Here is a 16,580-nt window from a genome sequence, read left to right as displayed (position 1 = left end):
CATCACATGACCCTTCAGATTTATCTTGTGACCTGTTGTAGGGGCCCAACCCCTAGGTTGGGAACGACTGGACTAAATTAGCTAACTGTATATAAAGTAGTTGAAACTAGCTCCACCTCCAGCAGCTACAACAGTAACATGCTGCTTACACACTGATGCTTCAGTATTAATAATATAATGATGTCATATAATAATATATCAGTCAGAGGGACCAAGCCACTACCTTTACCTTAATACTTTAAGTACATTTTGCTGCTGACACTTAGTACTTTATTTAAATGTGATTTTTCATGCATGCAGGAGTTTTACTTGTAATGGAGTATTTTTACATTGCTGTACTGATCTGAATAATTGTTCCACCACTGGAATTAGGTGTGTTTTTGACCCAGGATCCACACTGGTTGTATTAAATTAGTGTGTTAAGTACTGTTTTTTTAACTACACAAATATATAGATGGGTGTATGAGCTATTTCATCAAAAATAATTAATTTATCTGTCCAGCATCAGCAGCTCTAGAGGCCCCGGAACTAAATAAAAAATGGGGGAGGTTAAAAGAAGATGCACTCTGTTGTTTGTGCGACAAATTGCGCATGCGTGTAGATATATCAAAACACCGAAAAAAGACGGATGACCGCATGAGGATATCCAAGAAAAACAATGTCCTATCGAGTAAGAAATGACTTTTTTTGTAGGAAAATGCTTTTTATTGACATTTGCGCTTTAATGTCTCTACGTGTTCAAATGTAGTAGCATCAGCTTGTTAGTTTGACGGGTGTAAGGTTACTATAACAATAGCCCGCATGCTAACAGTTGCTAACAGACGTTGTTTGATATTCAACAGCCAGTGTTCGGTATGTTCACACTAATTGTAATGCGAGCTGTTTGATATGGTTTTGTGATTTCAATATAACGTGTTTCCGCATTTCAGGCGTGCAGTAGCTTCAGTGTAATCTCCGTGTGACAGCTCAGTGAGAGATCCAAAGATGGACAGCGTTACCGTGTCGGCCTCAGATGGGACAGCTGACTGTCCTCTGGTCTCTGAGGAAATGGAGGGGATCTGTGTAATGCCAGATATAAGTGCCATCAAGACTGAGCAGTCGGTGGGTGCGAGCCCAGATGACCCAGGCACCCAAAATGTGGCCATGGGGATCAAGTTCATCCTGCCAAACCGTTTTGATATGAATGTTTGCTCAAGATTCGTCAAGTCCCTCAACGAGGAGGACAGCAAGAACATCCAGGACCAGGTCAACTCTGATCTGGAGGTGGCTTCTGTTTTATTCAAAGGTAACTCCAACTTTCAAGATAACTCAATGTGCCCAGGTTATCTTGTTTTAATGTCTGACTGTAACTAATATAAGCCTACTTGTAGGGCTTAGTAGATGTAGTGATTCATTTGTCAATAGACTTATCGTTGCAGCTTTTGCCACAAAATGTTTTCCTTCTCTTTCAGCTGAGTGCAACATCCAGACCTCACCTTCTCCGGGCATACAAGTGCGTCATGTATACACACCATCCACCACCAAACATTTCTCTCCCATCAAGCAGTCCACCACACTCACCAATAAACACCGGGGCAACGAGGTTTCTTCCACACCTCTTCTGGTGCATTGTAAGTAGTTTTAACTTAAATTTCTAAAAGTCTTATCATGAATCAGCGAATTGAGATGCTAATTAATAACATGTGCACGTTTTTTTTTCCTTTCAGCTTTGTCCATTCATCAGTTGGCAGCCCAAGGAGAAATGGTTTTTCTGGCTAGCAGGATTGAACAAGGTAAACAGCCCATCCAGCTTGTCAAATACATATAATTCTGCATAGTTATGCAGTGGTGAAATGATCTCAGTCAATAGTTATAACCACTGGTGTTATTGTATCATGTAACTTGCATGCACAGACAAGAAATGTTGAATCTATTAATGTGAATAACATAACATAGTAGTTATACAGACTGTTTTTTTTTTTGTCTAACATAAATATTTTGCATACATAGTGAAATAAACTTGAAGAAAAGTATCTCCCTTGTATTTAAAATGTTTTAATTGTTGTCCTGATGAATATGTTGTTTGCATCTTTTTTTATGTATCATATCAACAGAGACTGTGATCAATCTACAAGATGAGGAAGGATTTACACCTCTGATGTGGGCAGCTGCACATGGACAAATTGCTGTTGTCGAGTTTCTGCTTCAAAATGTATGAAAAAAACATCTGTTAAAAAGATTTCATAGCATACTTTATAGTGCATGCTTCATATGCTATTCAGAATAACCTGTGTTGTACATTTTAAGACGGTGCTCTCCTTTATTTATTTACTGGTTTACTGGTTATTTACTGGCATCATTCCTCACCTCAGGGTGCTGACCCCAACCTCCTGGCCAAAGGAAGGGAAAGCGCGTTGTCCTTGGCCTGCAGTAAGGGATACACCGATATTGTGAAGATGCTCATCGACTGTGGTGTAGATGTCAATGAATATGACTGGGTAAGAATACTAAGCCTTTATTTGCTCATTCAGCAAACACCGATATGACAGCAGGGGAGATGTTTCACTCACTTGTTTTTTATTCATCTCTGTATGAAATGTGACCTCATGTGATGTTGCCTCTGTGGGTTTCAGAATGGTGGAGCCCCTCTGCTCTACGCTGTCCATGGGAACCATGTACGCTGTGTTGAAATCTTGTTAGGTGAGGACTAATCTTTTTTTCAAAAGTATCACCTGGCTGTATTTTTTTTTAAAAAACTTCATTTGGATATATGGATTTATATCTTTAGGAATAATAATAACTAAAATTTGTTTGTATGTCTTCCAGAGAGCGGTGCTGATCCTACCATCGAGTCAGATTCTGGATTCAATGCAATGGACATGGCGGTGGCTATGGGTCATCGGAATGGTATGTAAAACAAACCCGTAGTCTAAACCTACATTTAAAGCTATTATACTGCAGCTCCCCTCAGCTTAACAGAGCCTCATAGTGAGTTTCTGCTCATAGTTTAGCTGTTTTGTTGTGTAACTTCAGTGTTTGGTTCACTCTCACCACTCTCGTAGTGTTGTTTTCAGCCGCAGCAGGCAGCTGTTTACAGAGAACAAGCTCTAAAAACCTGCTGTACGCTACCTGCTCAGCACCAAACAGCAAACAGACACAGTTAGCGACAAGCTTAGTGGAACATTTAACAACTTAACTGCCAGATTTTTCCCCTCAGGAGTTGATAGAGAGCAGAGAGAGTGAATATTTGACTTATATTCATCAGGTGGACAGATACGACTCACGACTAAACGACTAAATGAATGATAATGTTTCTCCGTGTGTGCTGGATGTGTTAAGTTCGCCATATCAACATAAACGGTGCTGCTCCTGTCCACAAAATCAGCTATTGCAGTTTAGAGGTTAAAAAACGTGTAGGTGTTTTTCTAGCAAAATGCCAAACATTTATATGTTCCAGCTTCTCAATTGTGGGGATTTTTTGTGTGGTTTCTCTGTGTTTTCATATCATTGTAATATGAATACGGAAATAATTGTGGATTTTGGACTGTTGGTCAGACAAAAACCTGCAATTTGAAGACATCATCTTGGGCTTTAGGAAATTGTGACGGACATTTTTCGCTATTTTCAGACAATTTACAGACAAAACAATCGAGAAAACATTCTGCAGATGAATCGATACTGAAAACAAACGACCGCAACTCTGTTCAGTAAAGTACTGTGTGTTTCTCTGTTTAGTTCAACAGGTGATGGAGGCACATTTACTGAAGTTGCTGATGGGAATAAGAGAATGAACTGTTAAGCTTGAGGAAAACATACTGGAGGGACAATGCTGCGCTCTGGACAATCATGTAGCATGCCCAGGCTATGAGCCTACAGGAATGTTTTGTTCCACAAAAGTTATATTTCAACAGCATCACATCAACATTATTTTGTGGGCATGGTGCATATGAAGATAAGTGCTGTGTGATTTTTATTTTTATTTTATTTTAACCCTCTTTCAAACTGTTTTACTCAGCACTTTTTCCTCATTGAATGTGGAGTAGCAGATTTGATCAGGATTCACTGACAGAATTTTAAAGAACAAAAATGTAAAGGTGAGTGTAAAAACAAAAAAAGCACAGTTCCTCACTACAAGCCAGCATGCACTGCACTCCACCTGTATGCTGCCAAATGTGCAGTTCAGGCTTGATTTTGATTTAATTAAACATGGAAGTTTTGTTTTGAGCCTTTTAATGTCATAAGTTACATCACATGCTGTCAGGAGCTGCTCCATCCTTTTCCTGTCATGGCAATTTTTAACTAACTTATTAACTATAATAAAAAAATCTAAGAGTTAACAGGTTTTTAATGTAATAAGATCAGTTGCCTCATGTAAGTAAACTGTCTGCTTTTCACTGTAAACACATTTCAGAGATTACAGCAGGTGGATTGAAGATACTTTCTTACAGAACCAGACTGTGCGCTTTATGACGCTGCCAAGATGCGTTGATCCTGAAGATGTTTGTTTGTCGTACTGAGTTTATTTATTTAAATAATTTAGACATTGTGTTGTAATGTGTCTGTTTTGTTTCTCTGGATTGTGATGCTAAATGTCCACTGATGTGTTGTGAATTTTTAAAAAGAACTTGCACCTCATTGAAATGTTCCACAAGGTTATTGTGGTTTCTAAGTAACTTACAGTCATAAATGGTGTATCAATATCTTGTATTGACCTGAGTACGAGTCATCATCACACTGTACAGAAATGTTTGATTGCAAGTCAAAAAAAGGTCAAACCACTGTTTATAGTCACTGAAATGAAGCTTGTTATTTAATAAAAAAATGTAAATCTTTTTAAACTGCATTCAACAGCATCAAATTCTATTTAACTGTTATAGAGCTGCGACAATTAGTCGATTAATCAATCAGCAGAAAATTAAACATTTGCTAGTTGCTTTTCTTTGTCAGATGTGACGGTAAACTGAACATCTGGAATTTGTTAATCAGACAAAACAACATATTTAAAGATGACGCCACCATGAAATTATAACATTTCGTGGCATTTTTCACTATTTTTCTGAAATTTCACAGACGAGAAAATAATCGTCAAACTAATTGATAATGAAAATAATTGTTAATTGCAGCCCTTAACTATTATACTAGATGGTAAGGCAGGAGGGAAGTCTTCATTACTGGATGTAAAAATATAGGGTTAGACCCTTAATTCAATGATTGCATCCTTAAACAGCAGAAAATTTTTAGTTCGATTCCAGCTAGTTTTATTTCAAAATATACCTTTTTCCTAAGTTGCTTACGCAAACCAAAGCAACAACAAATCTTGATTGACAAAGACTTTGTGATGTAAATTAGTATCTTGAAATGAAACATTTAGCAGAGAAAAAGAATATTTGAAATGAATACTGCTGGAATTGAATAAAAATGGCTCGCAATTATGAAAATAAGCAGGAATTAAATAACATTTCATAATTATCATTTTGTATGTACGTATGATTATGTCATGTCTGTTTATTTAAAGTGGATCGCTGTCTCTACTCCATCATACTGTACCTGCAAATACTTACAGGAGCTATCGTCTTCCTTAAATGAAGTCTTACAGTCTTCAGTGGAGTGCTCCTTTAACTAAGTAAGTCAAGTAATGAGGTAAATAGTCTGACTAGAGATCAACCTGCACACCTAAGCATGCTGATCAATCTACAGTAGAGCATTAACAGTAAAAACTGTCCTTGAGGGGAGAAAAAAAAAACAGAAATTCTACCTGTTTATTGACAGTAGCAAAGGTTTATTCCAGATATGGTTTCAGTGAGGCCACAAAGAATTAAGGTTCAGTAACGTGGAGGAAACATTGGGAGCCTTTAACACCACATTTTACACACAATCTCTCACTGTAACTGGACATACAGACCACAGAGCACAACAAGCATTTACAGAGTCTGGTGACAAAGAAGAGGTGGAATGAGTACTAAAATACCTTACACAAAAATACTGCTACCCCAGTTTTTAATACTTCAGAGTACTATTCTAGAAAAAAATACTCAAAATTATTCACTTGAGAGTATGCAAGTATTTTGTCTAGGTGTTGCACATGTTACAGAACGCTCACAGCCAGAGGTTGACGGATTTTCCATGTTCTCAGGTACTTTAACAATTAACTTCCCACCTCTTGAAATAGACAGAAAAACATCTTGTGCCCCACATGGTCCTGTCAAGTTTTGTCACTCCAGAGAGTCCACTTTCCCCTCTAGTTAGCCTCATCCTTGGATGCTTCATCAAAATTCTCCACCAGATCTGAAACAACAAAAGGATTCAGCGGTGAATTGACTTGAGTTGAAGAGAAAGGCATCTGCACAAATGACTCACAGAGGTGCCAGAGCACAATTCAGGAAAAGTGTGTTTATCTGAAACGTGATACTCGGTGTAACGCAATCCCAATTCTTTGCTCATCTCTCCCGCTCCTATATAGGCTGCAACGTGCTTGACACATGAGGCCCTCGCAACTACTGAAAGCAGCTGTAAAAATTATGGCGTGGAGCATCAAAAAGTTGCCTTCAATTACTCCATGAAATGTGAGAAATCTGCCTTTCCAAGTTGGGTCGAAGGTTAAAATGGAAACAATTGGAAAGGTCTGAGTAAACATGTTCCTTCAGTGGGAGAACAAAAAGGAAACTTAACTCCAATAACAACACGATGGCAATGGCTGTTAACCCCGTGCCATCAAGCTTCGACTGCTCCTATTGCTGAATACATGTGTAATCGTTTGTTACATTAGTGAGAAGTCGGGCTACGGGGAGAGAAGTCCTGGGAAAAGCTGAGCTTATTGTAATAGCAACCTCATGTGTTTGGCCCATTTTCTTCACAAAGAAAAGCAAACTGAATCTCAAGATCTTATAAACAATGAACATGAGATTCAAACACAAAACCCTGCATTGCACCATCATCTAAAGTCATTGCTGAATCCCCTTTGTATGACCCCCTTTCACGAGCCAAAAGAAAAGCAACCCTGCCATGGTTATTCAACTGAGAGAAAGAAAGAAAGAAAGAAAAAAAAAAAAAAAAACTCCCCCGATAATGGACAAGTGTGAAGGAGAATTTCCAAATAAGACTGCGAGATGGCCAAATGAGACCAGCTTATATATGAGAAATGGTGAAGCGATATTTTATTTTGAATGGTGGAACAGACTATTGCGCACTGACAGTTAGTTGTGTGTAGGGCTCAGCGATATCAGCTGAAATCAATATCATGATTGTTACGTTTACCTCAGTAATGATTAAATCAAATAATATCTTATTATTCTCCATCCTCACACTGAAGTTCTAATGACTTAGTCATATTCATTTACCATATCCAGTAGTTAGGAACACTTTTCTGTATTTTTTTTGCTAAAACACTAAATTCAAAGTAAAATATGACTGTTTAACAGATCTTGTGATTGTCAAAACTGAGTATTATCAGTTATATTTTATAACTTATGTCATCTTATTAGTCAGATCTTTTACAGAGACATTATTTTGACAAATGCAAAGACATTTATTTTCTGACAAACTGCTTATGCTGAACATTCTCTGTCACATTATGCTGTAACATTATGTTACAGTATGCTGCTAACGTCCAGCATATCTGCCTGTCTGTCTGTCTTGAGCTCAGCTTCACCACGTGTCTGCCGCACACTCGCCTCACACACTCGGCACTGAACTCTGCTATTATCCAAAGTTATTTCTGTTTGGCTTCGTTTTGTCCTGTATCGTGTTGAACGAAGCCGTACCAGCATGTTCCCATCTGCACCCGGCCCCCCACGCCGCACTGCTCCCACACTTGAGTCATGCTGTCTTTCCTGACACGTAAGGTTAATTACATCGCTTTGAACTGCAGGTGCAGGACATTCTGCATGAAGGAATGACTTCATCGAACATATCGATATCACTAAAATGAGGTCGGTTAGAGAGACATAATGTCGGTTTCTGTTACTTTTCAGTCAATTGGCCAGCTCTAGTTGTATATAATACAAAATGAAGACATCTGAGCACTCACCTGGAACATCATCGTCTTCTTCTTCTACTGTTGCAATCGGTGCTTTTCCATCTACAGCTGTAAGAACAGAAAAGAACTGTGAGAAGCTTGAAGAGCACGTTTAAACGATCGAGTTACCGGAAACGCTGGAGGTAAAGTCTGAGCCTATAGCGGGATACGTGCTACATTATAGCCTCGGCAGACATGAGTTTAGGTATCAGTATCTGCGCACTGACCCTGTTTGGGCAAAGCTTCGGCGAGTCTCCTGAGGCTCGTCAGGCTGTCGGCTCCCAGCTGGTTCAGGATGCCCGGCAGCATCTCGGTCAGCTGCTTGGTCTCGGCGTGGCCGGTGATGGTGAAGGTGTTGGCGGCGAGGGAGGCCTGCACTTTGGGGTTGTTGAAGTGGATGACTGTTCCTTGATTTGTAAACATGTTGACCTGCAACAGACCGGATTTGTATGCTGTTAACAACAAAACAACACTCGTTACCGAAACAGATTCACCTCGAATCACAGAAGTTTTATTCCTACCTCCTCGATACCGGAAATATTGTTGACACCGAGTTTCTTTAAGGAGAACTGGAGCTTCTTGTCATCTGCGGTTGCTGTTCTGTGCACAACCTTCTTCTTTCTGCGAGCGCTACCCTGCAGGACAATCATACAAATATGTTTCTGTGTAAACCTCCAAGTCATAATGAAGCTTGATTTATTCATGCATTATGTTGTGTATTCAACATAACTTGTATGCTGGATATGAGACAATTGGCCCAAAAACTGATGACTGTTTATAATCTGTTTATTTTAGTTTGTTCTCTGGCTTACAGCACACTGCTGTCTAAAATTACTGCTGTTGTGTTACAAAAATATGAAACTGCGGGTTGTCATAGAAACTAGCCATAGAAACTTCTTCAGAGCTTAAGCTGTACATAACTATGTTGCCCCTGAGCTCAATGTCTTACTTATATCACCAGTTTTTAAATATTTTTTAAAATTTTACTAAAGATTTTCTAATAGTTCTGCACATCATCTACATTCTCAAGCAAACGTCAATTATTTCTTACAGTATTTCTTTTTTCAATCTTTCTCTAAGTTTCTTTTCTTCAAAGTAGTATCTACTTTCACTTCCTTTGTCAGGCTGGTTGATGTGTACCCATGTGTGACAGTCTGACAGCCAAGTCCTGAACTCTAATCATGTCTTACAGCATTAAGAAATAGTAAAAAAGATGCTTTTAATTGAGTGATTTATTTTGTTCATTACCTTTCCGCCGATGCGGACTTGTGCCTGTAGTTTAGCTAGTTTTTCTTGATTCATAATTGCTTCTTTCATCTGAAAAAAAAACAGAGGACATTACATAACATTAGTGTCACCAGCACAGATGTTGTTTACACTGACAGCCTCCGGGATTAACATGAAAATTTCAGGTATTTTGCTGTTAAGTTATGTGATATTGCAACATGTTAATTCCACCAGTACGTGACAATGTATATGGATTGAAATGGTTAAAACCAACAGAGAGCACAACATGTTAGGGGTAAATCAACAGCATTAATTGTGATTTCTGAAAATCTTCAAAACCATCAAAAAAATGATGATAATAATTCGAAGCTCAGAATCCTTGACAGTGTTAAATTAAATTAGAAACTATTACAGTATATTATGTATCAGTGTTGTATTATGTGAGTGACATAATCCTCCAGAGTCCTTTCATGCTGATTTGACTTGATAAATAAGTTAACGTAATAAAACTCTGATGATATTGGGTGGCTGGACAGCCACTTCCAACTAACTTACAAGCACTTGCCTCACTGGAGGCTACTGCATTGAGTGAATAACACACATGTGGTTTGGTTTGTTCACGTGCCAATTGGATGCTCTGATCTGATTGAGCAAACACAATCTACGTTGTTGGGGAAATCAAAGCCAGAAGACAAACAGTAAGCACACATCATAATTAAATGGCTGTGTATCTGATCCCAGCCTTCAGACAACATGAATGAGGGGAACACAAACACATTTAGCGTTGATGAAATGTGACATGCTGCCAATTGTGCTACTTCAAGGAAAGATGAGTCCTATACAACAGATCCTGTGGTTTTTATTCTTCATTGTGCTGCCCCGCTGGCAAAATCACAAACTTAGCAATCATTCTGGTGTTGTAATTAAAGGTAGAGTCAGTCATTCTGGAGAAAGATTGATAATATTTGAACTCAACACCCAAACACCCCTCCCTTCCTGTTCCTTTAAAAGCTCTGACCCTCCAATTCATGGACGTGTGATGCCAAGTTAACGACCAAAAGAGAAATATGGCAGAATCCAGAGTGATGTGTCAGCTGTAGAGTCACTTCTGCTCCTCTCACACCTTATCAGGAACAGAAAAGAATTTGGTCTCATGTGAGCACAACAGTCCGTCCACACTCTCCGCCTCTCTGCAGCCTCGCCACTTCTCACTCAACCTGCCTTCAGCATTTCTGTCAACCGAAGCAGCCGTCTGTCAGCTGCAGCTCATGTATAGCTGAGAGGACAGCGGCCGGACAAACTAGCTTCACCAGGCTGACTGACAGCGGAAATTTACTGAACCACAATAGTTTGCATGTCAGCTCCACGGGAAGAATTTATTGATTATTGTATTTATTGATTCAGTTAATAAGTTCGCTCAAAGATATTTGCGTGATTTTAACAGCTGCCTGCTCAGATTACGCTTCACTAAACGCGACATAAATAGACTCAGAGCATAAAAAAAAACGCAGGGGGTCTCTGTGAGACTGTCTTGGATTCAGTGTGGATTGATAAAATGGAAGCTCATCATAGCGAGAAAACACTTTCTATGTAAATTGGACACAGCCTCTCTCTCTCTCTCTAGTTCACCAGCCATTCCTCACCACTCAACGTTTGCTGGAGACGGGAAACTATCATGTCCTCACACAGACAGCTGCTCTGGTGAGCTTGGTCCGAGCCACTGTGTTAACAGAACCAGCGTATACACACGGAGCAGACAGCTAGAGAACCGTGAGGACATAGTCACTGAATTTGAAAAACATATGTATTGGATTAGAATCACTGACTCTACCTTTAAGAAATCTAAGTAGGTTTTACACCATGTATTCTGGTTTTACTAGCAGACATCCAGCCATATAGAGCATGATCATATTACTACAGTGCATATAGGCTACACATACTGTATTACCATAGTACTATAAGAGCCATGTTAATACTATGATATATATATATATATATATATATATATATATCTGTACCTTTTTAACACACTTTTTACCAGTCTAGTATTAGATAATAAATTAATGTAGAAAATGGAAGAAAATTCTATTTAGTTATCCGCACACATTGCTTGATCGATTATGATCAGCCTTTGATTGTGTGAGGATCACCACACGCCTGACCAGTTCTATAATACTGCCAATTCTCAAACACTTACATACAGACTATATTTTCAGAGTACCTCTTACTTAAAAAAGTACCAATGCAGCAAAGAAAAAGTACTCTATTACCATTAAAATTCCTGCATGAAAAATCCTACTTAAATAAAAGTATATAGGTATTAGCAGCAAAATGTAAATAAAGTACTGTAGTAAAAGTTGTGGTTTGGTCTCTCTGACTGATATATTATAATATATGACATCATTAGATTATTAATACTGAAGCATCAGTGTGTAAGCAGCATGTTACTGTTGTAGCTGCTGGAGGTGGAGCTAGTTTGAACTACTTTATATACAGTTATCTAGTTTAGTCCAGTCCTCCAAATGTAACGGAGTGGAAGTATAAAGTAAAATCAAATAGAAATTCTTAAGTACAGTTAGGGCTGAGCAATATGGACAAAGTCAAGTATCACCATATTTTTGACCAAATATCTTGATATTGATATTATGACAATATTGTAGGGATGACTACTGGTGCTTTCACAAAATATTTACACAATGAGATTTTTGGTAAAGAATCATCAGTAATGTAGATATAGTGACTAGTTGGGAAAAGGCCAATGACAGAACAGCTAGAAAATTACATCACTTTACTTTAATGCAGCCTTTAAAACCAGGAAAAGACAATATCACAATATTATGATATCCAAAACTTAAGACGATATATTGTCTCTTATCACGATATTGATATAGTATTGATATATTGCCCAGCCCTAAGTAGAGTACTTTCCACAACTGGTTTGCAATTTAGCTTTTATCTCTGAAGTGTACCCGGGAAGATGGAAACAACGCATCCTAATGATAAAGGTGTAAACAAATGAGAATATATACAACTAACATCCTACTTCAACAACATATGCAAGCAGGGGGCAGCAGTCGTGGTGGTCGGCGCTAAAGACTGTAATCATAGCGGTAAGCAGACATTAAAAAGCCAGTAAGGAGCTGTCAGAGTACCAGTAACAGGCGCTCCGTTAGCCATCGACAGCTAACCCAATGGTTTCCCTAAACTGGTGTCTGTACTGAGCACAACAAGCGAAGACACACAAGTAAGTTAACACAAGGCTGTGGTAAATTGGACCAAGCAAAATAACACAAAAGCACCGCAGGCAGCGTCAGGTCGGTTTAAGCTAACGTTAGCTGACTAATGCAGCCAAACATTGAGTCGAAACAAGGTGTGGTTTAGCTTTAGAGCAATAACTTGCAGGCTAACTTTAGCTAGCCTGTGAGCTAACTGGGAGACAGTGGAGTGGCCGGCCTGTCACCCACAGCCGCACATGACCGTCAGCAACGTTAGCTTCAAACCGCGGCAGATTTCAGCCATCTAGTGAGAAAAGGCTTTCCTTTACCTCTTGCCGTCAGATCGGGGGGGAAACAGTGCAGGGAAGAATGTATTTAAAGCTCCTCACTGACCTGTAGACTAACGGCAGACACATGCGGGGAGCAAGATGGAAGCAAGAGAGGAGGGAGGAAGTGACGCACGGCAGAAAAAAAAAATCTGAAGTGGAGCATGAGTGCCCCGAGTTTAGCTTTGCAGGCAACGCTTTGACCACTTTTAACAATCTTAATCAAGCAAATGTAAAGGTTAAAGGACAGGTACACAATTTTTCAAGTCTATCTTAAAACAAGTCAGGTGCTAAAATTAACAATGAAAAAGGTTTTTCTTGCCATTCCTCTTGTTGGCCATGAGAAGATCCCTTCATGATACACTTTCAGTGATGGGGGCCAAAATCCACAGGCTTCCTTTTGCTCAAAAATGTATTTAAAAGTTTATCTGAAGCTAATATGAAGCTTCAGCCGTAGTCAAATCAAGTAGATATCTTTCAACGTTACAGTCTTTTTAGTGCCAAAGTCCCTCTTTTTGTTACTATTCTCCCACCGTAGCTCAACAGGGAAATGAGGAAACACAAAGAAGAAGAAGAAGAGCTTTTATTGCCACATGCACAGCAACACAGTGGGTGGTAACATTGAAGGCAGTGAAATTTGTCTTTTTCAAGCTTACGTTCCAATCAGAGTATATAATAAAATATTTAGAATGATAAACAAAAGGGGAGCGAGAGAAGAGAAAGATAAGATTAGATGAATTAAAATATATACATTATACTGCACATTGGTGCACAAGTGCAATATTGCACATAAGTGGTAAATAGATTAATAGTGTAATGCACATAAGTGATTCTGAAAAGAGGGAATCTGATGCTAAAATGACTAAATGTGGCAGATATCCACTTGATATCACTAACTCAGACTGCTGAAGCTTCATAAAAGCTTCAGATAAACTTTTAAACTGTACACAAAATGACTGTGTGGACATAATGTGGATTTTGGCCCCCATCACTTACACTGAAAGTGCATTTGAAGGAGATCTTTTAACAGCCCGTGTGAACAGGAGGAATGATTACAGTGAGGAAAAGCTCTTTCAGTGTTCATTTAGGCACCTGACTGCTGTTTTAAGACAGACTTGAAGAATTGTGAACCTATGCTTTAAGATTTGGGTTGGGACAGTTGGGGTCTTGGGCTGCCTCATGTTGAGAGAATAAACAATGTCTGGAATATGTGTGCATATTATTAACCTTCCTAAAATGTAAGAAAGCCTATTATAGGCCACAACTTGATTTGGTGCTCTGTTGTCTCCTGACATGAACTGTTTCATGATGAAATCAAAATAAGTCTTTATCTTCATTTAACATCATAAATGCAATAATAAGAATATTATAGCCATATGCATCCTGATTTGATGGCAAAACATGCTGAACAATGTGATTAGGCCATGATTTACCAAGCAATAGTGGAATTTTGAGGTACTTGAACTTTACATGAGTATTTCCATTTTATGCCACTTTGTACTTCTACTCTACCATAGTCCTGGGGGAAATATTGTCTATTTTTATTCTACTATTTTTATATAAATAAATAATATATGACAAGCTTATAAAATACAAAACATTGAAGTTAAAGATTAAACTAGTAGTTCCCAAGCTTTTTGTCTTTGTCTGTAATCTGTGTGTGGAGTTTTGGCTCCTTGTCATGTTACAGATGTTTGAGTTATTAGTTCCACTAAATAAATAATTGTTTGAGGCCCAAAGAGGAAAATTGTCCAATATTTCACAAGTGAAATCTGAAAGTCTGAAAAAAGAATCAAAATATGTGTGGTAGAGCAGTTTTTCTTCTTTCCTATGTCCAGCTCATACTTCTTTACTTTTACTTTAGTAGGATCTTAAATGCAAGAACTTACCTTGTAATTGAGTAAGTTTACGTTGTGATAATGCTAGTTTTACTTCAGTAAGGGATCTGAGTACTTCTTCCACCACTGCCAAGCAACGAGCAAGCCTGGTAGGGCTGCAAGGATTAGTCAATTAATTGATTAGCCAATCGGCAGAACAAGATTAATCGCCTACTACTTTGATAATTGAATAATCATTTTGTGTCACTTTTTAGGAAACCATGTCCAAATTCTCTTATGTTGTGGAAAAGCAGCAACCTCCATGTCTGAGAGTTTGGGGATTTAAAGTTGCTGGATGTTAGGGACAGAATGAACTCAGCAGCCACTCATCTTCCCGTTCTCCATTGCTCTGTATAGCGTCTTCCGGTTAGGCTAACCCATTGTTGCTAACTTTGGAGCTAACCCCCTTCACTCTTCCAGCAGTTGGGGAAACAACAGACGTTACTTTTCTTGGTCTTGAAAAGCTGAAGCATTTATTTACTGTTACACTGTAGCCTGTACTGTACATTTACTATCAGACTGACAACTTACTGCTCTCCTTTTCCTCTGCTCCGCTAGCATTCACCGTCACTTCTCTGTCGATCGGTCTTTCCCACTCGCGACGCACAAATATTACGTACTGCGCTATTCCTGAACGGAGATACGCTGCCAACAGTTTCCCTGGCAACGACACAGAGGTTGACTCACGTATCGGCACAGAGGCTCCCAAACGCTATTGATTTCCGAGTGACTGAATATTTGGCGTTTTTTTTGGCATTTAAAAAATATTTTTTAGGCCTAGCAGGAGTTCTCATTTTTGTAAGTATGGGAGAAACACCGATTCAGTAAATGTTCAGTATAATCAGTGAACGTTAAATACAGTTAGACCTAACAGTCTCCATTAGGTTGGGCGTGTTCAAAGTTGTGAAAACAACGGGGGTGTTTTGAATACACAGGAAATAATGGACTAATCCTGTTTCTCCTTATGAAAGTAACACGGAGATTATTCGACCAATGAGAATTTGGTCAGATGAGAGCATATCGACCAACTAATCAACCAGTCAACCAAGAGACTACAGCCCTTAATTTTTCACAGAAGATGTGGCCAAGGGGTCCCCTGGTCATGTGCCAGGTGGGCCTACTCGGTAATCCATTCATATAGCAAAACAGAAGAAGAAGCTACTAGCATGATAAATCTAACATTTTTGATATCACAGCCTTTTGCGATGTGTTTATGATGGAAATTCATACTACATTAACATAGCACAGGTCAAACCTACGAGTCTATCCTTGTGAAAGAGGAAGGATTTATTATTTGAGAATGGCTGCTTGAAAAGCTCAACTCAGGCCACCGAGGTCACCTGTTAGCTTAGATTATTTGCAGCCATGAGACTTCCAAATGGGAGGGGTCCTTAAAGGAGAAAAAGTGCTAATAGGTGGACACCTCCAGGCAGGCAACAGTTTGACACCTTCACCTGTTGATATAGAATTAAGGCTGACCATTCAGAGGACCTCGGGGTTATAGGTTGTAAGAGTGTCGCCAAGTTTTATGAACAGTCTTTTTATTCTATTCTGAAGATGATGTTACAAGTTGACATAAAAACTTTCACATGTGGTCTTTCGTCTTTAACCTCATAGACTGTGGAAAAAACTTCACCCTTTGATAAATGCCTAAGTGGGCCAAGATTTTGTTTAACTCTCCTCGAGTCTATAGGCATGCCTCAAAGGGAAGCGCAATTCAAAATCAAACCCTGAGATTTCTGTCCATCACCTTGTTTGTTTGTGTTGTTTAGTAAAAAGAAATAAAATAGACAAGCCAGACTTCACCGCTGATGGAAGTATGAGAGGCTCCGACAACTGCAGCTGATAGTTCTTCAGATGGATCTTCAGCTTTGTTACAGAGACACGCAGGTTGAGTGGCCACAAGACTCTGAGCTGTTAAGCACATGTGGCGAGAACACAG

General features: G+C 38.9%; 2 protein-coding genes across 5 annotated transcripts; one reads left to right on the top strand and one right to left on the bottom strand.

Annotated features, from left to right (window-relative positions):
- The first annotated feature begins 560 nt into the window (after positions 1 to 560).
- Positions 561 to 4,822, top strand: ankra2 (ankyrin repeat, family A (RFXANK-like), 2). Of its 2 annotated transcripts, XR_010924598.1 has the most exons (10): positions 561 to 670; positions 930 to 1,285; positions 1,452 to 1,610; positions 1,707 to 1,772; positions 2,094 to 2,191; positions 2,352 to 2,477; positions 2,613 to 2,679; positions 2,806 to 2,886; positions 3,715 to 4,073; positions 4,391 to 4,822. XR_010924598.1 is itself a non-coding variant. In XM_067573585.1 (9 exons), the coding sequence occupies exons 2-9, from the start codon at positions 985 to 987 to the stop codon at positions 3,768 to 3,770; spliced, it is 954 nt and encodes a 317-aa protein (XP_067429686.1). In that variant the 5' UTR covers positions 561 to 670; positions 930 to 984; the 3' UTR covers positions 3,771 to 4,822. The 2 variants fall into 2 exon arrangements, 1 of the variants encoding a protein (XP_067429686.1); XM_067573585.1 differs by having other exon boundaries at positions 3,715 to 4,822.
- A 915-nt stretch (positions 4,823 to 5,737) lies between these two features.
- btf3 (basic transcription factor 3) lies at positions 5,738 to 15,244 on the bottom strand. Of its 3 annotated transcripts, none has more exons than XM_067573587.1 (6): positions 15,170 to 15,244; positions 9,242 to 9,310; positions 8,515 to 8,628; positions 8,221 to 8,422; positions 8,006 to 8,062; positions 5,738 to 6,264 (listed from the first exon to the last, which is right to left on the bottom strand). In XM_067573587.1, the coding sequence occupies exons 1-6, from the start codon at positions 15,197 to 15,199 to the stop codon at positions 6,218 to 6,220; spliced, it is 519 nt and encodes a 172-aa protein (XP_067429688.1). In that variant the 5' UTR covers positions 15,200 to 15,244; the 3' UTR covers positions 5,738 to 6,217. The 3 variants fall into 3 exon arrangements, with proteins under 3 accessions (XP_067429688.1, XP_067429687.1, XP_067429690.1); XM_067573586.1 differs by lacking the exon at positions 15,170 to 15,244 and adding an exon at positions 12,829 to 12,941; XM_067573589.1 differs by lacking the exon at positions 15,170 to 15,244 and adding an exon at positions 12,765 to 12,895.
- Between the last annotated feature and the right edge of the window lie 1,336 nt (positions 15,245 to 16,580).

The sequence above is a fragment of the Thunnus thynnus genome, chromosome 19 (assembly GCF_963924715.1).
Source record: "Thunnus thynnus chromosome 19, fThuThy2.1, whole genome shotgun sequence".
NCBI classification, from domain to species: domain Eukaryota; kingdom Metazoa; phylum Chordata; class Actinopteri; order Scombriformes; family Scombridae; genus Thunnus; species Thunnus thynnus.
Note: the sequence above shows the minus strand (reverse complement) of the source record. Positions and strands in the feature narration are given on the sequence as shown.

What these genes read in the sequence shown, in the direction of transcription:
- btf3 (XM_067573586.1), bottom strand. Translation starts at nt 12,927, where the DNA reads ATGCTCCACTTCAGATTTTTTTTTTCTGCCGTGCGTCACTTCCTCCCT. An exon ending in TGTCTGCCGTTAGTCTACAG is followed by an intron (nt 9,311 to 12,828) that starts GTCAGTGAGGAG and finishes TTTTTTTTTCAG; the next exon opens with ATGAAAGAAGCAATTATGAA. An exon ending in AAGTCCGCATCGGCGGAAAG is followed by an intron (nt 8,629 to 9,241) that starts GTAATGAACAAA and finishes ATTGTCCTGCAG; the next exon opens with GGTAGCGCTCGCAGAAAGAA.
- ankra2 (XM_067573585.1), top strand. Translation starts at nt 985, where the DNA reads ATGGACAGCGTTACCGTGTCGGCCTCAGATGGGACAGCTGACTGTCCT. An exon ending in GGCTTCTGTTTTATTCAAAG is followed by an intron (nt 1,286 to 1,451) that starts GTAACTCCAACT and finishes CTTCTCTTTCAG; the next exon opens with CTGAGTGCAACATCCAGACC. An exon ending in CACACCTCTTCTGGTGCATT is followed by an intron (nt 1,611 to 1,706) that starts GTAAGTAGTTTT and finishes TTTTCCTTTCAG; the next exon opens with CTTTGTCCATTCATCAGTTG.